The 26,692-nt window shown below is 40.0% G+C and overlaps 2 protein-coding genes across 2 annotated transcripts; one reads left to right on the forward strand and one right to left on the reverse strand.

Moving 5' to 3' along the window:
* On the forward strand, positions 1-13,281 carry tspan33b (tetraspanin 33b). The gene is made up of 8 exons (XM_044357183.1): positions 1-640; positions 4,050-4,107; positions 4,703-4,830; positions 5,011-5,085; positions 8,412-8,507; positions 8,908-9,036; positions 11,172-11,333; positions 12,734-13,281. The coding sequence occupies exons 1-8, from the start codon at positions 545-547 to the stop codon at positions 12,800-12,802; spliced, it is 813 nt and encodes a 270-aa protein (XP_044213118.1). The 5' UTR covers positions 1-544; the 3' UTR covers positions 12,803-13,281.
* Positions 12,997-26,486, reverse strand: ttc38 (tetratricopeptide repeat domain 38). The gene is made up of 14 exons (XM_044357182.1): positions 26,380-26,486; positions 25,758-25,835; positions 25,552-25,633; positions 24,030-24,201; positions 21,181-21,354; positions 18,430-18,505; positions 17,970-18,089; positions 17,761-17,820; positions 17,497-17,535; positions 16,865-16,946; positions 16,241-16,406; positions 14,489-14,648; positions 13,938-14,011; positions 12,997-13,553 (listed from the first exon to the last, which is right to left on the reverse strand). Exons 1-14 carry the CDS (start codon positions 26,407-26,409, stop codon positions 13,466-13,468), a joined length of 1,401 nt encoding a protein of 466 aa, XP_044213117.1. The 5' UTR covers positions 26,410-26,486; the 3' UTR covers positions 12,997-13,465.
* Between the last annotated feature and the right edge of the window lie 206 nt (positions 26,487-26,692).

Genomic DNA, 26,692 nt, shown 5'->3' on the forward strand with positions numbered 1-26,692 from the left:
TTTAAAATCTTGTTCCATGTACCCCTTTTTAACTTTGAGCACCTGCACAGCCCTGCATTTGAAAATAAGGACATAAGTTGAACAGAAGAAAGTAGAGATAAGTAGCCAACTAGTGTCCTCCTGTCCTTTTCCTCCCTTTGAGTCAACAGCCGCCACTAATAAACACTGATATTGAAAGTAAAGGTACAATGAAGCAGAATGCAGGAACTTTGAGGTAATAGAGAAAAAGGCAGCAATAGAGAGAGCTGCAGGTTCACAATACTCCTAAGCTCGTAGGCCATTCAGCTGCAGTCAGCCAGAGATATTTTTTGTGTAATCTGACCCACCGGCCTACATAGACACTTCTGGGCCCTACCAGCATGGTGGGGTAGCGTCACAGCCTCATGCCCCCTTTTTTAGCCAGCATGACACCCGGCCCGCGAACGACCCCCTCCTCACAGATTCACATGGCGGCCGAGTATCTGCGGGGTGGGGCTGGATCTTGGGACTGTTTTGGAGCAAAACTGACTGTAGCGCTACGTGTCGGACTGTAAAAACAGAAACAATGGACAGGAAACTTAATCTGAATCGAGCTGAGACGTTCTCCTTCGTCAACCCCTGGATCAGATATTTTCTTTTCTTCTTCAGCTTCTTATTTTGGGTGAGTAGAGTTGCACTCTTGAATGATTTTTCTTCTAGTAGCACAGGCTAGTGCAGACAAAAAAAAAAAAAACTAAACAAAAAAAAACAAACAAACACAGCTGTTATGGTGTCCTGGGTCACATATTGTTGATATTTCTGAGCATATAAATCACCAGCTATCAGGGAGAGGAAAAACAAGTGCTCTGAAGCAAATAGACAAAAGCTAAACAAAAACAGGAAAAAAAATGTATAAATAATAAAAAGTTTATAAATAATAAATGAAGAAATGTAATTCAGATAGTACAGCAGGGGTACCCAGCCTCCCCACTGCTACCTATTTTAAGTTTACTACAGTTATATATGGACGTGCAGATTGTCCATACATCACTCTGGCAAATGTTGTGCTGCATTCTTATCAAATCAGCGGAGCACTGACTCCTACTGAACTATGAAACACCTGGCAACTGTGTGAGCCTGCTGGTAGTCTTTAACTAAATGTTTCTATATATTTTCTGTCAAACACTGTTACTTAAAAGCCTCAAAGCTGCTTTATGCTGTAGACTGCATCGTTTCCCCAACATTACAGCACAAAAAAAAAAAAAAAGTCCCAAATTACAAGCTCCACTGCTGGTGATGAGTGTGAGTGGGAGGCTGGGAGACGACTGGGACTGTGAAAGAAAGATATAAAAGTACAGGAGACACTTTGATGCAGTCATTACATCCATCAGGCCTTTGTCCCTCATCATCAGGGCTCAGTTGCTTTCACGTGCACACACAGTTAAGACTCTTTCTGACTCCCCCGCTTTCCCTCGCACATTACTACTCTGAGCACACGGATCACATCTGTAGTTCTATGAAGTCCCCACACCTCCATCATATCCCGGCTCATCTAGTCCTACACAGACACAGCGAGGGGGCAAACAGTGTACCGCGCTCTTACCGCATTTAAAGCCAATCAGCAAAAACTGCAGCTCTAGCAACCACACAGCCTGGCCTGTGTTGACTTTGTTTATCAGACGCCAGGCTCAGAAGTGAACACTGCAGCCCTAATCCATCAGGCCTTTGTCCCCGTGTCCCCACGGCTCAGTTCAGCTGGCTTTCACCTCCGTGCACAATTCTCTGGGAGAAGCCTGATTCATCCCTTTGAAAAACCTGAAAACAGAGCTGGAATACATTCACTGTGTGTGTGTGTGTGTGTTTATGTGTGTGTGTGTGTGTGTCCTGTTGCGAATGCACACTGCCACCCGTATACATAAGCATACACAGTGGTAAGGCGACAAATGAAGCTGCAGGTGCATACGCTCCTACACAAAAAAAAACACTGTGCTTCAAAAATCTTGAGAACGCCATCGTGCCAAAGAAAATGTGCATCCTTGATGTGTTTTGTCAACTATTGTCTTGTCAAATCAAATTATTGATTGAAAAAATGTGAGGGAGATGAGACATACCATTTCAAAGCAACAATTCTGCGCATGACAAATATCGTGTGGGACATTAAGTCTGCAAAATAAAAAAAATTACACCTGTTTTCATCGCAAATTATGCCGTGGAGTGTAGATCCTCGTGACCTCCGCAGATCCAATATAGGCTTTTCAGACAGAAACAAAACAAATCCGTGCTTATACGGGCTGAACAAATGGCATTCTGTACACACATAGACACACTCACAATTAGTAATCAAGAGAATTTCTGTGAATCCCAGGGACTGGAAATGAAAGCCAAGCCATGCAGATTGTTATTCAAGGTGAGAAAAACAATCAAGTACAGGAGGGAAATTAGTGTTGACAATGCAATCAACAGGAAACTCTAATTTCACCTATTTTCTCCCCTCTCCACTGTTTTATTTCATGGCATCTGTTAGGGTGAACTTAACATCCTCAGCAGTTAACAATGCATCTTCAAGCAACACCATTACTTACTGCATGCGGCCGTCTGTGCCTGAATGTTTTAACTGTTTTCAGACCTCATTAAAGGAGGTATTCTTCCCTTTATCCACCGCATGCACAGTGTGGGCTGTCGACGCCTCCTTCGTGTTCAATATTTTACACAGTGGGGGATTTTTTTTCTACTCTAATGTTTTCTTGTTTTTTTTTTCTTTTTTTTTAAAGCACAGAGCAGGTCTCAGACAGATCAACGCCACACTGAGTTCCTCACACTAACCGCCTCATGCTTTTTCTCCCTCCTTCACCTCCTCTCTGATTTTTTCTCTCCATCTCTGCTGCTGCAGTTCTAAACACTAAAGAGAAGAATAATTATTTATAGTCCACCTACAATAGTCAAAATACAAAACATCACTCAGTACAGTCTGGGAGAATAACAACCGTTGTTCTTTAACCAAGGTCAAGTTTTACTTGGCAGGAAGATGAAGACAGACAATCCTCTCTTGTGGAAAAGTGAAGACAGAAGCTCTGAATTCTGAGGATTTTTGCTTTAAAAGCAAAATCCTAATATGTGTCTATGTTGATGTTCCATATTAATGTCCTCCAAATTCAGATGATTAAAGCCAAGATCCATATGTCTTGTTATTTCTTTTTCCCACTGAGATCCATCTGTCTGTTTATCGTAAACACATACACCGGCGCGGTTACCATGGCAGCAGGTGCACCGTATACTCAGCACCTGAGGAAAGGCTCATCATCTCTAATCCGATCACACCTGTCCTGTTTCACAATGCAAATAAAGTCTGCTGAAAACAGAGCCAGCGCACTGGAAGCAATTCACTTTGCTCCAGACAAGTTTGTATTTTCACACGCTGAAATAAAGAATCTCTAGGAATTGTAACAGGTCACAGATCTGTTTCTTATGGATCCCAGATTCTTCCCCAAACTTAAAAGGAATGTTGAGAAATCCGCTTATTCACCTACGTGCTGAGAGTTAGTTGAGAAGATTGACAACACTCTCATATGTGTCTATTAAATATAAAGCCAGGAGACGGTGAGCTTACATCAGCAAAAAACACTGGAGCCAAGGGAAAACAGCTAGCCTGGGAAACTAGCTGTTTTTGCACTTTATTTACAAATTTTTAAAAATGTGTTAATTTATACGATTATGTGAGCTTTAGCTAGGCCTGCCATTTTCCTTTGTGCTAATCGTCTCCTGGCTCTAGCTTCATATTTAGTGGATGGATATGAGAGAGGTATAAAACATCTCATCCAACTCTTGGCAAGAAAGTGAATACACGGATTTCCCAAAGTGTCAGTTTTCTATTTCAATAACAACCCCAAAACCCTTTTCTATGCCGACATCATAACAAGTGAACGCAGCAATATTTGGCAGCCAATCTGGAAATACCAGATGTTGAATTTTCCGAGCGGAATGTGAAGGACGATCACATCAATCAGAGGAGTAATCTTCTCAGTGTGTGCAATCTGATTCATGTCTTGTTGTGGCAAAACATATTTCAAAAATCTCTCTCTTCTTTTTCTCAGGTTTTCTCCTTGTTGATTGTTGCAATGGGGGTGTACGCTAAAGTCCAGAAAGCTACAGGTACATACACACACGACACACTTTGACACTTCTCAAACTCTAAAGAAATTAGTCTATTATCCTGTGTTACAACTATCGTAAGTGATCTCTTTTCATCATGCATGTCCCCCACATCTCCAGTTTTACGCTCACAGTGAGTAAAAGAACTGTGATGAACTGTTACTGCGTACATTACAGTGTCTACAGCTGTGTTGGTGGCCTCTTTCTGGCAGCACACCTGTTGACACCATGTCACGTTTAGTGGATCAGTGAGTTTTAGCTTTATCCTTGGCTTACCTGCTGTCATTATTCTGACATATAATTTGTAATATACAGTAGATGGGCAACAAAAAAGGATTAACCTGGATTCATCCCACTGATTACGCTTCTGTGTCCTGTATAATCCACAACAGATTATTGACGATTCAAGAGAATGAAGGCAGACTGTGTAGGAAGCGAGGATTGTAAAACAAAAAGTGGTGTGAGGGAGGGAAGAGGTTTAAATACAGGTTAGAAAAAGGATGGAAGAAAAGGAAGAGAGTTTTCACAGAAGTAAAAAAAAAAAAAAAAAAAAGGTATAGAAATAAAGAAGGGGCTCTTTCTGTCTTTCTGTCAGACACGGTGCGGGACACATTCCTGATCGACCCGGCTGTCATCCTAATTGTGGTGGGGGTGGTCATGTTCTTCATCACTTTCTGTGGTTGCATCGGAGCCCTCAGAGAGAACATTCGCCTCCTCAAAACAGTAATAGCCATAACAGACACATTACTAATACTGGCGCTGTGTGTTGCTTCCGATATGGCAGCTCAAATTACATTTAATCCAAAGCCAAGTCTTAAATCTCATGTGTAACGGCAAATCTGTCAGTTATGATTCTGTCCTAGTCAGACTGCCTTTTCATATTGTGTCTTTTTCTGCTTTTAGTTCTCCTTCAGCCTGACACTGGTCTTCCTCACCCAGCTGGCCATAGCAATCCTGGGCTTCTTCTACTCTGATCAGGTATCTGCCTCTTTACTTACAGTCCTGTGCACTAGCTTAGTTAGATACAATATTATATATAATATAAAAGCAATGCAAATCACTATAAGGTCACATTTGGTTTCCAGTTCTGTTCCACAGTAACCAACACCAACGACCGGGAATGCCCCCGAGCTCCATTGATTTTGCGTATTCTTTCCCAGCTTTTGGACATTCTGTACATTTGTAAAGTAGAGTGTATAAAACTTAATAAGGTGCAGCATCTGAACCTACAGATGGGCCCGCTGAGCCCACGGGGGAATGTCTTGTCAATGTCTGAGCCACACAGCAAACACAGAAAAATGAATGCAGACAAAAATACGTACACACCAGCACTTTAGTGGAAATCGGTGTTTGGTGTCTGTAAGCCTAGCAAATAATGTGCATCAGGTTTGTTTTGAAGACTGTCAGAAAATAAAGGAAAGCAGCCCTATTTTCTCTCTAGTACACTCTGAGTTGAACTGACTTCAGATGAAATAACTTAAAAAGGAGAATTATGGTTTATTAGGACTTGGGCCTTTCGTAGTTTTCGCCATTGTTCTTATCTGCAATAATAACAGTGTAGTTATTAATTGCTGACATCTAGAAATCATCAGTGACAGGGCATAAAACATGAGCAGTCAGACAATCATACAGGTTTAAAACAAACTACTAATTTAGCCAAACATATTTGGAAGAGAAAACAGTATGTATCTCTATGTAAACAAACTGTCCTCTGTTTACAGACCATTGTCCTACCATACTTACCATACTTGTGTTCACGGTTTTCCTGTGCAATCAGTGATTATTACCAACATGTCAGGTGCACTCACTTTGTTTTTCCCCCAAATACTTGTAAAGAGATTTAGAAAACCTGGCTAAACTGTTGGCTTATTTAAAACCTGATTGTCTGAATGCTTGTGTGGGTAATAACGTCACGACTCTCCTTTGTTTAAAACCTGTGTGATCATCTGACTGCTCATGTTTTTTCTGCCCATTACACCTTTTTTTTTTTTTGTTGGTGTGTTCTCAAATCTCAGCAATTAATTTGACAACAATGTTAGCATAACTGATGGAAACAATGGCCAAAACCACAAGAAAAAAAAAAGACCCAAGTTGTAATAAACAGAATTATCCTTTGAGGCAGTGTTTGCCAGCTTTTTCTGTGATTCATTAATACGAAGCCATGCATACTTGTGACTCCTCATCACAGGTTGTATGACTATGAGTTGTGATCGGGTCAATCAAAAGAGTGTTTCTAGCCTGAAAAGCTAAAATTGTACAGGGTTTACTCTTTAAAACACCCTAAAAGTTTAATAAAAAGTTGAGGTGATTACATAATTTTATGTGGACAAATTTTTGTTTATCATTTTCTGTTTCGGTAATTATTTTGTAAACCCCTTGTGGAGGTCCCTATCCCCAGATTATGATATCACTGATTAAAAGTGCCTGTGTCTGTATTATAATATCACTGATTAAAAGTGCCTGTATCTGAATGACAGCAGGTAACCCACTCAGTGACTGCATGAATGTAGGCTATACTGTATGTATGTGTGTGCCTGTTTATCCGTCTGAGTCCAATATATGACCCCTGTGATTGATTTGGAGGCTAGGGGGAAGGAAAGGATACCCCCCTCTAGCATCCACTTATCTCCTACAGTAACATCCCATTAGAGTTCCACTGAGAATAAAAAATACAACAGCCAGCGGTGGCAACATTCCCTGACATCAGTGTCTTGTGGCGAGGTGCCTGGTGCCTGATGATACCTCTCCTCTCCCTTGTGTTCTCTGTCAGCGCTCGGACTGCCTGCTGCTAAACAGAGCAGTTTAACAACCCTCCCAGCATCCTTCCTCGCTAAATGATTCAAATGCTTCGGCACTTCAAAGTGGAACCAAATGTTCCATTTCAACAGATCCCTTGAAGGAGACTTTGCTGCTAATGACATGGGGAGGTGTGACGGTGGGCTCTGAGGCCCATGAGCATAGTGTACCACGTGGAAAGATAGAAACAGAGGGAGGACTGGGATGATGGAGTGGAGAGGGGGATCGCTGCGAAAATCCTAACGCAATTTAGCAAAACTACTCCAGGATAAAAATTTGGGCTATTTTGATACAGCTCACAGTATTTATCAACATAACCTGCTCTAACACGGGCTGTAATGCGAACAATTCCGAGAGCCTTCAGCAAACCGCTCACAGAAATTCATTTCAAGCTTAATGAAATTTTAAAGTTCAGCGGTTTATTAGCATACAGCGCTCCTATTAGCATATATTTCATCTGAACTCCGTCTGTACAACCATGGCCCTCCTTGTTTTCAGAATTTTAAAGAACGGAGATTTGCATTAAATACCTTTTCAGCACTATTTATATATGAGAATAGAAAAACTAAATATTAACAATGCAAGGCCTCATTAATGCCTCGATAAAGAATATAGTCTAATGGACAATGAAAGCCAACAAATATAGTAGTACATGATTTGAATGTCTGAATCAACCTCATTTAGTTTGAAATCCTCATTACACATTATTCAATCAAATCAAAGTATTTCATTTATATTTCATTTTGTTTATTCAGCTCCAGTGGAGCTGCTGAAAATTACCACATTATAATAACAAATGGATAAGTTCAAGCAATTATCTGCCACAGCTGAGATAGTACAAAAAAATTGCATATGTGCTCTATGTTTTGTATGCATCGTGTGTATTGATCTCAAAGGCCTGAATGGTTTTATGATCATTGTTAAGCTGCCCTCCCGCAGCCATCACGCTGCAGCAGTATTTCTGCTCCTCTGCTGTCTTGTTGAGATACACCCCATAGGATGCTTATACAATACAAACAAGAGGACGTTATTATTTATGTTAAGTTTTAAATGGACATATGCATGAGCATAGAATATTCAACGGAGAGACTAATGCTGCATATCGCCACATTTATAGTAGTAGAGGCTAAAACACATGCAACACGTATCCCAAGATGGCTTTGTATAAAGAATACATATGCCGGGAAAAGGTAATGCAACAATATACACTTAAATAGTCGCAACAATAAATAAAAAATGCAAATTAAAATAAATTAGTATCCAAAGGAGGTTTCACAAAGAAGCTTTTTGCAATTCTCCACAGATGCACCCTGAGTAATTAACTGAGCCAGACACCCTGAAAGGTTTCACCATGTCAGTGAGCACCTTAGGCGCTTGGTTATAGAGACGTTTGTTTACCATTTAATGAAGTTATTAAAACTTAACAGATTTAATTTCTTTAGAACATGGCAATGTTTATATTAAAGCTGTTATTATATGTATAAACTCCCCTGTCTCTCTACTCTTAGACTCGTGATGCTTTGGGAAAGTTTGTGAAGAAAGCCATTGTGCACTACAGGGACGACCTGGATCTGCAGAACCTGATGGATTACATCCAGAAAGAGGTGGTCTGACCAATTCCACTTAGAGTGGCTGTACTTGTGTCTGTAGCTATCCACATCACACGAGTCTTCAAATTGATCACAGATAGCGGTTTATTGAATAAGTCTGAGCACTAAACCAAGAAACCACAACCAGAGACCACAAAACTGCATGTCTTATGTTTGCTATTTTGGGCTTAGTGAGGGTTTTCCACATGAGAGGCTACGTGTAACATACAGTTCCTGTACTCTGTGGGTCTCCTCGTGTGATATTCCTCCTCCATCTGCACACACTGGCACACTTGTGAGCATGGGTTTTCCCATGGGAGATGCCCAGACTGGCAGGATGTACAGTGTACGAGCATTTTTCTAAATATATACCTGCGCTGTGATCTCTCTCTCTCTTTCTCTCCCTTTTACTCAGTTCAAGTGTTGTGGGTGGAACAACTACACGGACTGGTCTTGGAACTTGTACTTTAATTGTACACATGAGAACCCCAGCTCTGAACGCTGTGCTGTACCTTACTCCTGCTGCACTCCTGTTCCCGGAGAGGTGTGCTTTTTTTTTTTTTTTTTTTTTAACATATATGTATATATAAAAAAGACTCATAACTCTTTAAATTAACTTAAATCAAAACCATTGCTTCAAAAAAGGATCATATTTGGCTGAATTTTAGTTAGCAAAATTTGTCGGCTATATGGAGTTTTTTAAGTAATGTGAAGCGACGAACAGAGTTCCAACGTGCTCTGTGAAAAACCTGTATGTGTATCAGTCAACAAGGACACAGGGTGTCATGTAGAATAGCATTTGAAACCAGTCTCCGCTAATATGATTTAGCTGCAGTGCAAGCTAACATCTCAGATTTGTTCAGTATTGTAAAATAGGTCTGGCGTTGTGCCTATTAACACCTGTTTTGCACTGTTAGAGAAACAATTGACCAATCAGAGCTTAGTAGGCAGGGTTAAGACTAGGGGCGCTATCTTCCCACATAGCTAGCCAGCTAAAGTTAAAAAAAACAAACACCTAGTTAAAGTTGGAGGTGGGAGAGGGGGCTAGCTACCTAGCTTCAATGATAAAAATTAGCGGAATAACAGAAAAATGGTATGAATGTCATTCACGGGTGTAAATGAGACAGATGCAACTATACAAGTCGTTGTAAATTCAGTTAGTAACAACTTTTTAACTGACATTTCTTCGACTAATGTGAAAACATTAAGCTAACTACTCTTTGCAACCAGTACCGCAGCTATCATGTCAACTGAAAATTACATTGGTGGAGTAGGCTAGTAACATACGTCACTCAATGCTTATTGAGTAGGGCAAGACAAAATGAGTTACAACTGCAGTTTTTTTTTTTTGTATTGAATTCGCTTTTTCACATGATGACAACACCTGACCCCGCACAAACTGACAGACTGCTATTAATTAGAAGATATTCAATGAAGCAAATATCTTGAAAGCAAGGGAATCTGACTTGATCAATGCCACACATCAGACAGGCAGTGGTTGTTATTCCGACATTGGATAAGCACACAAATGTGTCAAAACTACAGAAGCTTTTTTTTGCCTGGAGGCGACACCAGAATGTCTACAGCTGCAGGTATAAACTGCTGCTGGTATTACTTCCTTTTCCTTTCAGTGGTGTAGGTTACGTGTAAATCTGTTCTGAAAATGACCAACCAGTTTGTGCTTTGCATATAAAAGAATTATATATAAAGAATTATATAACGATTGAGGAAAAAGTCTCTAAAATAAGACGATATATGCCAACCATTGCATCATAAAGGAGCTGCAGTGGTCAGAAGCTGAAACTAACCAACTGCTGTATAATGAACATATCCAGCACAGTAACATGACCAACCTTAACGGTGTTAGCAGTGGTGATTTTCCTGCAAAATACAAGTTCTTCTCATGAAGGTTTTATGATATTTTGTCTTACCAGAACATACACACACAACCGCATGCACATGCATAAAAAATTAAATGTGTGCAGATAAGAACACATGCAGGCACACAAACGGTATATATAGTGTACCAATGCATGCATGAATACACATGTTTGCACTCACACAAATACACATGTAAAATGCCTGCTTAACGTCTGTGCAGACACACAGCAATACAGCTTGCAGGCCACCACTGATGGCTTCTTCTTGTCTGTGTGAACACTGAAAACTAAAGAGTGCATGTGGATCCATCACACTAATATTGATTATACATCATGCTACATGGAAAACAGATCACAGCAACCATTTTCAACATGGGTGAAAAATCAATTAAACACTGTAAGAATTGATGCAGTGCTGCAACCTGCTGTTCATATCCTGCAACTGCGCAGCTACGTCAGGGACTTAACAGTCTTCCTTGTCGCATCAAATAGACGTGACTGTGCTGGATCTAAGTATTGCTCTCTTGACATTTCCTTTCCTCTTTTCTATTCCAAATCACTACAGTCAGTTGGCCTCTGAAAAATTCTTCCTCAGCTGTCACAATAGTTAATATCTTTGTCAATACAAAATAACACAAGAGGTGTGAAAAAGCAGCCTGTGAAAGCGTCCTCTGAATATTGTTGTCAGCAGTTCAGGTTTATGTGGTCCACAGAAAGAGAGAAACAATTGCTTAACAGGATCATTTTTAAAACTCACATTCTCTGTCTCTGTCTTTGCCTTTGTCCATCTGGCATACAGGCAGTTATCAACACCATGTGCGGTTTTGGGGTTCAAACCCAGAACTTCCTGGAAGCAAATAAGTCAATCTACCCGGTAGGCTGTGCAGACAAAGCGGTGATGTGGATCGAGTCTCATCTGTTACTGGTGGGGGCTCTAGCCCTGGGTCTGGCCCTGCCTCAGGTAACCACACTCATGCACTCAATTCGTACAGGCTGTGCACTAATTGGCAACCTTGTACAGTCCTGTGCCATCAGTAACCACCCACGGTTCTGGGCCAAGATGACTTTAGTCTTGTCTCAAATAAGTACACACACACAAAAACACACAGGTCAATACAGGCACCAACTGAAAGCTCACAAGATTGAGCGTGTGGCAATCAAGATATTGACAGGGATCTGCTTCCTCAAAGGTAGACTCACATGGTGCATTGGACAGGGCTGTGAAACAGTCTGAGCAACACTTCATCAATCAGGGGTCTGTACCTTTCCTAATGCACATTCAGGCATCAATCGGAGAGCTTTCAACAACTTCCCTACACAACCTGGGATTGTCTCGTATAGAATATCCCAATCCTGATACAAACAGGGAAAAAAAAAATCAAATAAAAATCTTATTTGAGGTCAAAGAAACCAACAGGATGTAGGGTTAATGTAAGGCCATCAGGATAGAACTGATTTAAAACGGAGGATTATACCTAGATAGCATAACTAGGCACAAAGGCTTAATGAAAATTTAATAGTACATTATTCATTTATTAGACTATCTAGATCGAAAGTGCAGGTTAGTGTGCGACGGAGGTAAAAGTCTGCAGGTGTAAGATGCATTAAATTATGCGTTTCAGAAAAGAGTAGACTGACTATTCCTTCCTACTATCTGAACACCGCTGCACAACACATGGCGAATCCCAAAGCATTAAGTACTGTTAATAACTCAAGTCAATATGTTAGATTGGCCATGAAATCAAATTAGCACTTATCAAGAGCTGCCTCTAAATAATTAGTCCGCTTACTTATCAAAATGATTCTGGTGCTGTCACATTGTGTTCCGTCTCTCGCACAGCATGCAGCTTTGCCACGGGATCTTTAGCCTGATCTCTCTCGCTCTCATATCTGCCTGATTGGGTCCCCGATGATTGTACTGAGAGGGAAGCATGTGAATTACCCATGAGTCCCGTCAAAACAATTGCGTTAGTATTCTAGCTGCTTTGATGTGCAGTAAATCTGATGATGAAGTTCTCTTTTTTGTCTTGCACATCCTGACTAAATACTGTTACTGGATTTGTCTGCATAACAAGCCACATTTAAATCAAACTGCTAATTATTGAAAAGCTCTGTTAAAAGCTGTGTTTGCTACCGAATGTGGGTGTTCTCTTGCATGGTGATCAGCTCTATGGGAAGTGATATGTTTGTAGTCTTGTAATCCTGTAAATATGAGTCTAAAATTATTACAAGTGACACTATCCAACAGTCTTATCTCATTATGAAGCATTTCATCCCAGTGCCAAATGAGCATTACGACACCCTTCCGAGGGACCCTGAGAGTCTTTTCTGTAATCTAAAGTGGCTGCTGCTGTCCCCTAGATTGCAGGCATCGTGCTGTCCCAGATCCTGATCTCTCAGATCCAAGATGAGATTACCTCCGTATTGTGAGCGTGGGCCGACACAGGGGAAGAGGAAGGAAGAAAAGAACTTACAGTACTCTGCTCAACTCCTCTGACACATGCAAGGACATCTTTTCTACTGCTACTGTATCACTGCGACGTTTCTTATTCTTAACGTGGTGTTGCCTACGGGGCTTACAAGTGTGGTGCACTTTATTGTGTTACTCAAATAGTGATCACATGCAAAGTACAAAATGTATATTTATTGGTTTTGAACATGGTTTTTTGTATTGATATTGACATGAAGATTTTATCTCTGAAAAGTATTTATATTTAAATGTGATATGTTTGCTAATAAAATTCATTTGATGAAGTTCTGTTATCATGAGAAGAAAGATACATTGACAAATCTGATTCGAGTTGTCAGATTCGTTAACTAAAATAATCAAATCATATAAAGCCTGTATTTAGGTATCATAGTTTAAGGTTATTTATCATTGACAACATGAGGTTAATATTGGCTCATAATCTTGAGAAAATGTACATTCAAAAGAGTGCAAGAAGGTTTCAGACGTCTTGACAACACAGCCGAACTGCTATACCGGTTCGGTTGGTAGCAGTATATCCCAAAGCCAAACACCGGCATATCAGGTTACGGTGGTGCTTTGATGTTTTTGTGCATGGAAACTGCTCAGTGCACCTTGCAATCAGTCTAGTCGTGAAGAGCCAGGGCTCGCTGCATCAGACGATCAGTCAGAGGGGAGTTTGGCCTCACGGCTTCGCGCTCCACCAGAAGACATCTGGAGGAATTCAGCACAACACAACACAGTACAAAGAGATGGACACAGATTCAGAGAGACTACAAGCAGGGAGGCTAACCTGATCAATAATGAAAGTGTAACATGGTGTACAGACAGGGGATGTGGGTTACATAACGGGAGCATCCAGCTTGTGTTCTGTATGCACATAGATAGACAGTAGATAAAGTAAACTCTAGTGGACAGCAGCTCCAACAGCAACTGTACAGCATCATGATGAAATCCAATGGTTCAAATAGCACAAGAGCTTTCTTTTTTCTTCTATATTCTCTCAGCAGAGTTTCACATGAAAAGACACACAGCACTGAAATTGGAAAAAAATTGAAGCATCCTGTGTTTTGGTATAAAATCCCTGTTGTGCATTACCTTCCCAGTTTCTGGTGGTGCTTATTTTCGGATTTCATGGCTGCATGAATAAGCAGTTGATTGAAGATATCCCTCTGCAAACAACAGTGGACAAACCCATTAGTGAACAAGGACCAGTTCAACACTGTATGTAGAGTCAACCCTTTTGTGTTATATTATATGAACACTGTTGCACCTTAGGGAGCAGTTTCCTGAACACAAAGAACATAAAATGCATAAAGTCCATCAGCATCCATCACAGAGATTCATTATTCATGTTGGTGCACTGTGCCCCACATTCTCACACTATGTAGTATGTTCATAGAGTGAAAAGCTGTAGCTCTTGTGCAGAGCATTCTTCACCTCTGGCCTATTTTCACAGTAGGGAGTTCTGTTTTACTCACAAAGACACAATATAGTATGATAAATGATATCAAAAAAAAAGTAAAACCTCAAGGCTCAACATTTTTCAACTGTGCATAAAAAACTGCAGTTGGGTCTGTGTTTGATTTTGTTTGATTTTTCTTGTTTGCTTTGAGTTTGCAACAGCTACCTATTTCTGTGTAATTCACCTGTGCATCACTGCCCCCTATGTCTACTATGCCATAGCGTAAAGGGTAGAGTAGCTCCACACTGCGATTGTAGTTGCCCTGGTTGTACTCCATCATGGCCTGACACATTGGCACACCTATAGTTCCAGCCAGCTGATGTTGCTGATTGTCCCCTGGCTCCCTGTGAAGAAAAGAAATGGTAAAGCAAAGAAAAAACATTTCTTGGTACAACTGAAAGGTTTAGTGCACAAGTATGCCTGTTCATTTATATACCCCTCACCAAACTGTTTCATCGAGAGGGAAACAAGCATGCTACATGTTAATTACATATATAAATTACATTTATATAAATATGTTATCATTATTAAACCAATTCTGAAAGTAGTTCTTTCCGAAAAAAACATGTGTGGTTATATTATATTAAAAAAAACTTGGTCACAAATTGCTTTGTAGACAATAAGGGACTCTTTTTTACAGAAGAAACTCTATAGCTCATTGAAATGGAACATGAATTATGCTAATATACGAGTGATTATTTAAAAAAATTTAAAAATTATATTATTTTATAATAACAAATATGTTATAATGTAAAAGTTATGAAAATCTACAGAAAAAGCTCCAGGTTTGTTTATTTATACTGTCAAACTGGCTGTCAAGCAGGGAATGTGACAAGGAGGGAGTCCTCACAAGAGGTACTGTATACTTAGAACATCATTTACTAAAACTACTAAAACTAAAGTCAACACAAATCAACTATAGGGAGTGGAAACAGCGCCTGGATGTATGGCATCTCTGCGGTGGAGATGTTGACGGTGCAAAAGCCACAGAAAATGATGCAGGGTGGATATCAGCTGTAGGAAGAGAGAGAAAGAGTGGGCATATGGGCCAGCTTTTATAGCCTGAAAGAACGAGGGGAATTAGATGAGCAGACGAATCTCCCCTGTCAACCAATAACCTGCTGAGCTTGGCAAAGACAACCCTCTAGACAGTGGGAGGGGTGTCACAATACAGACTGACAGGGGTATTAGAATATTATTCTACTTAAGTGTGAAAGACATTAACATCTGAGCAGGATTCACTTCACCCTATGGCCAGACATTCCATACCGTTGTAAGGCTTTCCTGGATTAGCTAATGCTTAGACTGACTGCCTCTGACTGTAAAATTACATTATAGCAAAGTATGGATTATGTAAAACTGTGCAATCCAACCAAACCAAGGTAACACAAGTGACATGGTGTGTGTGAGTGATGGAACTAAATAAATGCAAAGCTTAAACATTTTCTTGCAGCTTGCCTGATGTCTCAAAATAGAGCTAAGTTGAGAAAATTTCCATTCCTTACTTAGAAATGGACTTTTCACTCTTTCAAGAGCTGCTTCCCCCCCTGAAGGTGCATCATTCCCAAACTCTTGTGACTTTGTGTTATTGCGTAACAGTGAAAAACATGACAATTTAAAGAACTGGTTTTAAATGGCAGCGTTTCTGTGGGTTTTGTGCCAGACGAAATGGAGAGCACAAGCTGTCCATGGTCAGGATGCCAGAACACATTATAACCGCAAAACTCTAGAGGCGGCAGCTGCTGCTACAACATCTGCTACAGAGGAAAGACCCTGGTCTCTGAGCTGGACTGCAGCTCTGAATTCTCTGACTGCATCTCGCCATCCTACTCTCAGCCTTGTTTCTGTCGGTTTTAAATAAGGCCTGGGTGGCTCTTATGCAAGGCTGACAGCGTTGAGGTGTGCAGTGAAGAGAAGAAATGGTGTGGGAACTTACTTAGCCAATTCCTGGAGGCCCTCCAGCAGACGCTGAGAAGTCCCGGTCTCCTTAGCTCCCAGCGACACCATGAGGAAGTGGAGGTCATTAAATAAGGTCACATGATCATCGGTGTGAGGCTGCGTTACCTGGAGCAGCTCCCGCAAACGGTCCTTCACAGACACACCTGACGTGCACCCACACAACAAACATTGCTTGTTCATGCATTAGGGCTGCAAAATTTTGAGAAAAGTATATTTTTTGAAATGTCATCAGGCCATATAATCTCCATTTCTGTTTGAATTTGGTCTGAGGTGTGCTAATTACACCTGTTTCCAAAACAGCAGCTTGAGTTTCAGATTAATGAGGTATAATAACTGTGATTGTCTCACCTCATTAGCAGTTTCACTTAGAATCTTAAAATTATCTTACATTAGACTTTGCAGTCACCCTTCAGTCCAACACATTCAGAAATCTGTCATTTTGAAAAGTGTAATTTCCAACTGAGCAATGACATGTATCATTTCCTGAATTTTAATCAAACTCTGATCAGTAGCATCCAAGATAATGTGTGTAATAGATGGACCAGACAGTGGTTCCAGTGCTAAGCTGCCCTGTGAATTCCCATATTAGCTTGTATCTTACCCTCCATTCCCAGTCTGCAGAGCATTGAACTGGCATCTACAATGTCCAACATGGATCCTGTGGCTTTACAACGTCTGAATACCTTAGGGAAACAGGGTGCACTTTTACCATTCACCTCGAACACTGAAGAATATAACATGCAACTATCTCCAAACGACGACGTTTTTCCAAAAAAGAAGAAGGAAAAAAAAAAAGACACATTTATGTCTTGCGGGATTCCCCTGACGTGAGTAATTAAACATTCATGAATTTTAGCTAACGTGATGTAAGAATTTCTGTGTTCAAATGTATCACAGTGGTAAGTAACATTATGAAATGTTCTTGTAAGGTACAGGACACCAAAGAGCTTAAGTTTAGAGCGTTTGAGTAAAAAAGATAATCAGCTTTGGCAGTTGACACATAGAAGGGGGAGGGCAGGGAGGGGGGGAGTGTTGTTGCTTGGCTTTCACATCTTCACATAGATTTTACTTCCATTTGCTCTCACTTGCCCTGTTGACTCACAACAAGCACAACACATTGCTTTTAGTCTGTATCCCCCTGTGTATTGGTACACGCATGACTCTTAAAAGTCCTCATGTATTCATACAACTATACCATTAAAGTCTGGACATAAACTTTCAACAAGAACCAACCTGAGAATCGTACACTTGCAGAGCGGCTTCATATTGCCCCTGTGGAGGAGGAGGTGAGAAAGTCAAATTTGAATAACTTCATACTTGAGAGACAAGCCGGGTTGATAGATTGTGTTGCACAGATGCAAACACAAATTAATCTTGCAATATAATCAACTCTAGACTTCAAATTACCCATGGGAAATGATATCATAAATACAAGTTCCACAAACAATCCTACTGCCAACTATGCGCTTGACTGAGAAAACTCATTATAATCTTTACCTTCTCGATGAAGTATAGTGCCCAGTGCCAATAGTTATGACTGGCCAATACGTCAGATACCTAGAATTAAACAACAGATATTTGAAATATTTTTCCTGAGGCTATTTCAACTTAGAATTTAATTCAGTGGACTCTGACAATCACCACAGAACTGTACAAGGTTACTCAGATATGATTAATCAGAAAAATCACACTGCCAGTGGTTGTACCTGCCAATCTTTCTCTCTGCCCTCCATGAACTTCAAGCCTTTGTCCACCTCTGCTTTCATCTCATAAATATGGGCTACAGCATGAACAGACCAAGCATCGTCTGGAGTCAGAGCAAGGCCCTGCACAAGAGGATGAGATTTTACAGTTGAACACAAAGAGAAAGAATACAGATGTAGAATAAGAAGACAATTTAAAAATAATGGTATGCTTAACTCTCCATTACTGTCTCTGATGTCACCCGATCTTTTTTCAAGTGACCCTCAAGTCTCAACTACTTTGTATGCATTACACATTCAGCAGAGAAGAGTCAGGCTGCTGAGGTCGGGATGAACTGCTTATTATTGGTCTTTGACAGCAAATTACTTGCCGAATTGAACTGACACAATCAGCCTGGGCCACCCAGCCACAATAACAGGGCAACACTGTGTACAACAGACTATAAGAAGAAGAAAATCTCACCTCCATGGCTACTTTCTCAGCCTGGTCGTAAAATCGAGTCTCCAGGAGACCAAAGGAATACATTCCTTTCAGATAACTGAAAAAGAAAACACACGCACACACACACACACACACACAGAAAAACCTTTCATTACAAAATAAAGGGCAGGGTAAACTTTAACTACAACTATTTATTTGGAGTTGTTATGATGGAGTTATGATAGGATTTGTTAGATTTTCTGGATGATGAAAAGCGGACACAGGTTTTCTGAAACAACATGCGTCCAGCAATAACAATAAATAATGATTTAAAGTGACTCCTATTTGTTTTTCAAATAGTCAACATAATCATTTGATCAGTGCAAACTTTCTATCATGCTGATTACTGCCTTCACATTAGGGCTATTTAGGAACTTTTATTTTCACTGTGGTAATACTGTGACAATAAGCTCTCAGTAAAATCTCTGTTATACAGATATTGCCTGAGGCTATTGTTGTAAGGCTTGAATGTGAGCGTTAAATGTTTAAATGAAATATGAGGTGGATTCAGCTTGGTCTGATTTATCTATATACTTCAACTATGTGTGTTAGAAGGAAGGATGTTGAGGAAAACAATAACTGACTTTAAGCAAGTTGTCACCCATAAAGGACATGCGTGATTGCAGGGTGAAGACCGAGGCTATGTCCCTGAGTGACTGAGTGCCTGAGTGAGTGATGAAGTTACACCATTGGTCGGCCAGCCCAGTGTTGGAGTTTCCCCATTGGCCATTACTCTTTCAAAAAGGAATCGGCACAAGATGATGGAAGCAGCAGAAAGTAGCGCGATGTAGAGTGTTTCCTGCTGTGAGCTCTGACGCTCTCAGCTCAAGTGTTAAATGCAGCGAAGTTGGCTAAACTCCTGTTTAAATAGACGCATACCAGTGTCTCTGCATCTCCTCCTCTACCGTCCAGTGCGAATGACTCTCCCACTGACAGCGCTGTCAGCTGTCGGCAGGAGAGACGCTCTGCAGTGCGTTTGGGTTTTACAACTGAACTAACACCAGGACACAAGTATTTTCGCATCACAAACGATGAACAGCATTAAAACACAAGTCTTGCAGGTAAAACATGTGACTCATGTAGGCTGTGATATCAGTTTAATGTGGGGCAGCTGCTCTGCAGGTGCACTTGATTTGACTGCAACTGTGGTAACTGGTTGGAGATAAGCCTTCTGAAGTTGCACTCAAAGTGCTGTCAAAACTTTCATTCACAATTTCCACTGCAAACTCTATGATTATCAACCGGGAAAGAAGTAGAAAACAGATGCACAGAGGCATAAGGGAGAGCACACAGTTAAAACACCCCAAAGAACAATCACTCTAAAAAAACACTCAATACACAGTGAAAAACAAGAAACAGCCGAAGAGTGAAACAGATAAAAGAGCAGGGGGAGTTAACAGATAATTCAAATCAAACATCCCAAGATATGAGTGGAAAGTGTTGTTCTTGCAACTGCATTTATAACCTTTTTTTTTTTTCTCTCAAACATAGCTCATTCACGTCATGTGATGTGCTACTTCAGTAGACTTTACCAGCAAATATTACTGGGACCACTTCAGAAAATTGCAGTCTCTGGTTAATAATATTGCACCATAGGACAAATAGAGGTACCTCTTTGGTATTTTCCCACACTTGATGACAGCCTACAAGCCTGATAGTGGTCAGGGATACCCTATTGAGTGTATTCCTCTCTACATGCTTTTGTATATATCTTTGTACATATAATATATTTTTGCACATATTGTTTTTTCTGAAGAGATTTATTGAGTGTTATCCTACACCACTGAATTCTGAACTTTATGTATGCAGAACTATGTACACTACCATGGTTGTGTGTATGTATATATACATGCACACAATATCTTTATGTGTGTGTGTATGCGTGTGTGTGCGTATGTATTTATGGATGCATATATACATTTTTATGCTTATTATTTCTGTCACATTGGAGATCTGGGTCATGGTACTGTATCATGTGACTTGTATGATATGCAAACAGTGACAAATTAAAGGAAAAACCAACATAAAGCGTCTTAGTAAGGTGTTGGGCCACCACGTGCTGCCAGAACAGCTTCAATCTACCTTGGCAGACCACTCCCATCAGGACAGAAAGGTTTCATCATAGGATAAAGGTGATCACTCAGAACAACTTTGTATTGATTTGCAGTGACCCTTCCCTCTGAGGGGGCAAGTGGACTCAAACCAGGCCTGCAAAAATGTCCCCACAGCATAACACAGGCACCAGCATTTAGACCTGTATCGGTTTTTCCTTTAATTTGTCACCCGTTTGTATATATTTAAGATGGCATCGTGCTTTGTCACTTGAGTCTGATGAAGAGCAGTGGTGCTTGAAACGTCACCTTGGTGCAATAAATTATAAGTGGACATTGGAGCCCTGCAGTGTTAGAGCTGTTGATTTGTTTATTTCGACATTTGCTCATTTTCAGCCCAGCACCTGCCGTCTTTGGTTTGGATGTGCATGCATGGTCCTAGTTTGTACCCCCTGTGTGAGAAATTACTCTCTGTTGTACTGTAAGGACTGTACGGTTAAATCACCAACACACTCTCTACCTTCTCAGAGAGAACCACTTTCCTTACAAACACCCACACCATTACACATTTTCACTTGCTGACTCTGAAACTGAACAGATCTATTAGCATCTACACGTCATTGTACGTCATTGTGTGACTTTCACAATCCTTGTATATGCTACATATTAATGTCTTCTGTACCTGGACAAAGGCATATGTGGTTTCCAGTGGGGCAGCACCCTGGCCACCGAGTCCCTCATGCGGGTTTGGGCTCCCATGTAAAAGTAGCCATCATGGGAAAACTTGAGGGCCAGCATATCAGTTGGATGATCTACCAGAATGTCTTCCCATGCATCACAGGCCTTGGGAAAATTTCTGTAAGAAACATGAGTCATTGTAAAACACATAAACACTTCTGTGAGGGGCAGCAGAGCGAGTATACCATGACAACCACAAAAATGTCAATATGCTTTGAGCTCCTACAGTATATCACACAATACCAAAGGGAAATAAAACACTGAGGATAAAATAGAAATATTACTTGCTAGACTGCAGCTGAAATTTACAGAACAGTTTATGGTACACAGTGCAGTTTTTCCTCTATATTCATTTATGAGCACTGCTGCTAAAATTTCACACAATCGTTAATATCAATATGTTGTTAATGGTACTGTTATAAGGATAGCGTAGCTCCTTTAAGGAATAGGGTCGTGCATAGTGTGAGAGTGTGGTTGAGCGATAGGAGAGAGCAAGCAGCAGAAAAGTGACAGTGGCAGTAAATGTACAGTATAGGCTAAAGTGTGTCAGTTAATAAATGCTGTATCTTCTCAAGACTATAATTTATCTCTCTGTCTGTCCTTTACAGACCTACACTCAGACAAAAAACTCTTATCTATGCTATGCTGATGATACCCAGCTTTATTATATTAAAGAAAATAAAGACAGAGGTTATTATTTTTGGTTCATCCAGTGTTCCTCCAGCTCTGAGATCAGCAGTGAACTCACAGTGTATGCTTCCAGACTGTGAGAAGGTGATCCATGCTTTGGCTAGATTGCTTTACTGGTTAGACTCCAGCATCTGCTTATTCACATGAAACCTACCATGGTGCATGCACAACTCACATCTACAGTTGACTCAGATTGGGCAGCAACAGCAGTGACAACTTGACTGTGACTTTAAAGTAGTTTTATAAAGGAAATTCATGTTTAGTTGCTATATCAAAGAAATGTTACAAAATGAAGTGTAAGGCATTGTTGTTGTGAGTTGTGCTGTAAGCAACTTAAGCAGGTTTCCATAGTTGTTCTCTGTGTATTCTGTTACCTGTGTCAACATTAGCAGAGTTAGCTGTAGGCTAAATGCCAATAAAGCATCATGACTGAGCGTTAACTCTGACTCTGTCTTTTCTTCACATTTGGTATCTTACACCTAGTATTTACAGAAAATGTGAGAATTAATGAGAAACCTGGTAATGATATTTACTCAGTATTACTTTGGACAAAATACTGAAAATATGTTGTTCTGAGTTACATACAGGGATGCTTTTTTTTCAAGTTTCAAGGAAGTAACCTAACCTGTGCTTTGTCGCAGCTTTGAATATTTGTGCGCAAAGTCTGTTGTTTACTTTCTTTTCTGTAAAACTGCAGCATATTGGCGAGCAAAGTAGTAGTTTGAACAACACCTGTTCTGGTCATTATTTAAAGCTTCCTCTACACAACAGCAAATTTGCATTATCCAAAACATCCACTAGTCTGAATGTTTTGCTCTGTACTAGTTGTGCTGTTAAAATAGCTTACATTATCTTATCAGTTTATGTAACTCTAAGTAACTGTAACTACCATATGTTATCTAGTCAAGCTATTATTCCAACAGTGGCTATTGTCAGCTCATTAAGTCAATTTCACATAAAAAAAGAAAACTTTTCTATATATTACATTTATGTAAAGCTCTTTTTTTATTTACATAATACTGCCACGTTGATAGCCTATAATTATTGAATCAATATGTATCATTATATTAGCAGTCAATCACTTTACATGGTATGTTGACAGATACTGTATATATCGCTACATTTAAAGAATTCATAGGACACTTTAATGTCACTGCGTTGGCAGAATTATTTAACATATAGCCTATCACTGACAAAATCATGTTAAACTGTGTTTGCCGTGACAGCCGAGAGTTCTGAGGTCTTTTTTCCTGACAGCGGAGGCGTCGTCTTGTGCATTTTGTTTTATTTTGGTGGCATTTCCAGTCCTGACAGAGGAGCTACCATGAGAGCGGAGCCTGTACCAAAAGCATCTCCACAGAGGTGGCCTGCATGCAGACTGTCTTGAATATGTCAGCTGATATCAGGATATATTGGAATTAGCACATACTTTGCAGTATGTTGGCCAAAAAAGAAGAAATGTACAGAGCATTCATGTAAAAAGATATATTAAGACAGTTTCAGAAAAGTTGCCATTACATAGCTGCCCACCAAAAAGCACAAACAAGTCCCCCTCAGTACATATCTTCTTTACAGTTCATTAAAAAACTAATTGAAGGGATCCTTGTCAAAACATTTTATGTTCTGTTAATGTTAAAAAATATGGATAATAGCTGAAAGATCGTTGTCAGATTTTTAAAACTCTTAAATATCAATATGGGCCTCAAGAATTTGGTATCGCTTGAGCTATACATTTTGTATTCATGTATTCATTCATTATGAACATTTCAACCATAATCTGTTCAAGTTTAAACCTGTATTTAATTTCTATGCAATGATGCTTTATCTTGAAATGAAATGTTATTTATTTTACCAATTGTTTCAAGCAGTACAATTACATAGGGGAGAATTCTACACATTTTTTAAAACCCCTTGCAAGCGGACAGCAATGCATACTTAAAAAATATCTCATGTTTCTATGGATCTCCTGTTACAACTTCAAAGGGCACTTGTAGTCTGAGGACCCCTTTTTGGCAGCCACTGGCCTCATATATCCAAATTCTTATTCATCCATCTGTTTCATCTGCATTTCCTATCCATTTCCAACCTGGCTCTGGATCTTACCCACGTGAGAAGAACTCCATAGCCTTGACATGGAGCTTCTCTCTGGGGGTGATGTCCTGGCTGTTGGCCAGCTCCACTGTCCTCCTCACATCGCTGGCCAGTCGCTCATTCAGACGGGTGGAGCTCGATGTTCCCACCAGCTCCAGCCCCGTACTGATCACATGGCCCATAACTACAGGGAAAAAAGATAACACTGGTCTTTTCTTTTTGGACTTTCTCGCTGCAGTATAACAGTCAAAATATTGAATCACATGTACTTGTAAAGGTCTCCCTTCGAGGGTATCTTTTACATAACTGCCTTTTCTACTTAAGACAGGTCTCTCAACTTCTGTTCATCTCTCACAGGAGATGAATAAAGTGTTAAAGATGTTCATCCCCACTGAGTGCCCTGATGACTCATAACTCACTATGTATTGATTTCAAGCTCTATGCTTATCCCAGTCATTAATTTTATTTTTAACCATTCATGGTTACCAAGCACAGATATATCAAGACAGATGATTCTACACAAGGCAGCCATGGCACTATCTTAATCTCAGTCACAATAGATTAACACCAATTCAATAAACAAATAAAGAGATTAAAGTATCCACCATCCCTGCTGAAGAAAATTAACCTCCATGTTATTGTATGAAAAATGGTGTTTATTCAAGTAATTGTCCAATCAATTTGATGACATTAATATATGGGTCAATGCTTTTGGTAAACTAAAAATGATAGCACAGGAAGTCATTGCTCGTTACCCAAGCGTTCATCAAATGTTGCGCTTTGAAAGCTGTAAGAGTGCAGTGTTGGTTATCTAACCAACAAACAATACAACAAGACATTATTATACAGTAAAAACACATACAAAATCCTGGCAAAATATTGGAAATTTTGACTTGTCATAGCAAGAAAAGCACTGGTTTCAATGATAACGTTAACAATGCCTATATTCCATTAATGATCCAGTGAGCCATTCCAGCTAGCCAGCAAGTAAAATGCCAGGGCTGTGTAACTGGCAGTAATGTTACTAATTAAACCTGTGCTTTTTTTTTTTATATATAACATCCACAGTTAAGACAGTCTGTTTGGAGGATGTCTTAAGTATTTCAGCTGAGAAGAATTGCCTTTTTCCTAATGTTCCTGTTAGATTACTCAGACTACCTGACCCTTATTTCACACTGTTTAATGAACCCAAAACATGAGAGATGATAAGGAAAGCTTTTATGGTTGCTGTTCCCTCTACCTAGAACTCCCTATTAAAGGGAACTTGAAGGAATTGACCTATTTGTTGTTTATTTTAAAGTATAGAGGTGCATAGTCGTTTTTAATTAGGCTATTTCTGTAGCACATAATTTTAGCACTGTTACCTTCATCCCTGCCTTTTTTTTATCCTTAACTTTTAACCTTAAATTCACTTGTGTCTCCTTTTGTACTTTTTTCAACTCCTTGATGTTGCTTCTTGGCTAGGCCTTCTTTGAAAGAGTTGTCATATTCAACTGGTAAACAAAAATTAAATAAAGTGAACTGGTGGTGTTACCAAAGTTAGGGTCAGCTGCCTTGATAGCAGAAATGCATCCATCAAATCCTCCCAGGGTTTCATCGTTACGCCATTTCACATACTAGGAGCCAAACAGCATTGAGATGTTTAACTGCACACGTAACACATGAAGCATGCATGAAGGGAAGAGGCTTGTATCTGGGTGTAAATATGTACAAGGTGTACAAGGTGTAAAGGTGGGCTACCTGAGTAAGTATGGCGTCATAGAGTTTACAAGCTTCATTACTGCTGGTGGACAAAGGAAGACCCTCTGCCCTCCATGCCTGTAAAAGACAGAAGCGTTATTTTGCAGATAGAAATATTGTAAAGCAGTGTAGATTCGGGCTTCAGAAACACTGACACGGAGTTTAAACATGGTGACCATGAAAACGGGGCACACGGATATAACGCTAACCTTCAATGTGCAGAGGTTATCGGTTGATTAATGACGTCAGCCCACGAAATAAACGGTTTAATGTTAACGTTATACCAGATATTTCAACACTACAAAACTCCCAATAAAGGAAAAATCACTAGCGGACATTTCATTGAATGTTTTGGTCACGAGTTGTGGCAGCAGCGGGTAAAATCTGATATAAACATCCTCAATACGTCCACGGCTTAATCCCACCCAATCAACATCGCCACATTTTCGCTTTAACAGTTAATTTACCGTCAATCTCATACATGCTAAAAACACTATTTATCCTGCGAGTCAATTAGCCTAACAGCTAGTTAAACTACGAATAAACGGCGCATGTCGTCTCCTTACGCATGCTAAAACTTATCTTTTTATAATGTCACTCTCTCTGACGCCCCATCACTGACCTGGCAGTCCCTGAAACTTGAAGCAATCATTTTTGGATTAACAGCTGTTCACTCTCCCAACTTTCACACACTGAATCTGCGTCAAGTTAATGAAAGAGACGAACCCAGGAAGTCAAGCTTCGTTAGTCTACTTTCAGACTAAGTGCATGAATAAAATATGTTTTAGTAAGTAACGCGTACACTCCGTATCAGACTTTTCCTCGAAAACATTTATTTCTTGGGGGTAATATGTGCGTGTCTGTGTGAGGAGAACTGGCAACAAACCGCACTATTTTAGCTGTGGGTTTTATTTTCGGATTTTATTTTGTTAACT

Source organism: Thunnus albacares, chromosome 7 (genome assembly GCF_914725855.1).
Source record: "Thunnus albacares chromosome 7, fThuAlb1.1, whole genome shotgun sequence".
In the NCBI taxonomy this organism is placed as follows: Eukaryota; Metazoa; Chordata; class Actinopteri; order Scombriformes; family Scombridae; genus Thunnus; species Thunnus albacares.

Bases quoted from the DNA above. Each gene is read 5' to 3' on its own strand.
- tspan33b (XM_044357183.1), top strand. From the start codon at position 545: ATGGACAGGAAACTTAATCTGAATCGAGCTGAGACGTTCTCCTTCGTC. The intron at 4,108-4,702 runs GTACATACACAC...TCTTTCTGTCAG, and splicing joins TAAAGTCCAGAAAGCTACAG to ACACGGTGCGGGACACATTC. The intron at 11,334-12,733 runs GTAACCACACTC...GCTGTCCCCTAG, and splicing joins TGGGTCTGGCCCTGCCTCAG to ATTGCAGGCATCGTGCTGTC.
- ttc38 (XM_044357182.1), bottom strand. From the start codon at position 26,409: ATGATTGCTTCAAGTTTCAGGGACTGCCAG. The intron at 24,202-25,551 runs GTAACACCACCA...TTTTCCCTGTAG, and splicing joins GGCAGCTGACCCTAACTTTG to TTATGGGCCATGTGATCAGT. The intron at 18,090-18,429 runs GTGAGATTTTCT...CCTCTTGTGCAG, and splicing joins CTGAGAAAGTAGCCATGGAG to GGCCTTGCTCTGACTCCAGA.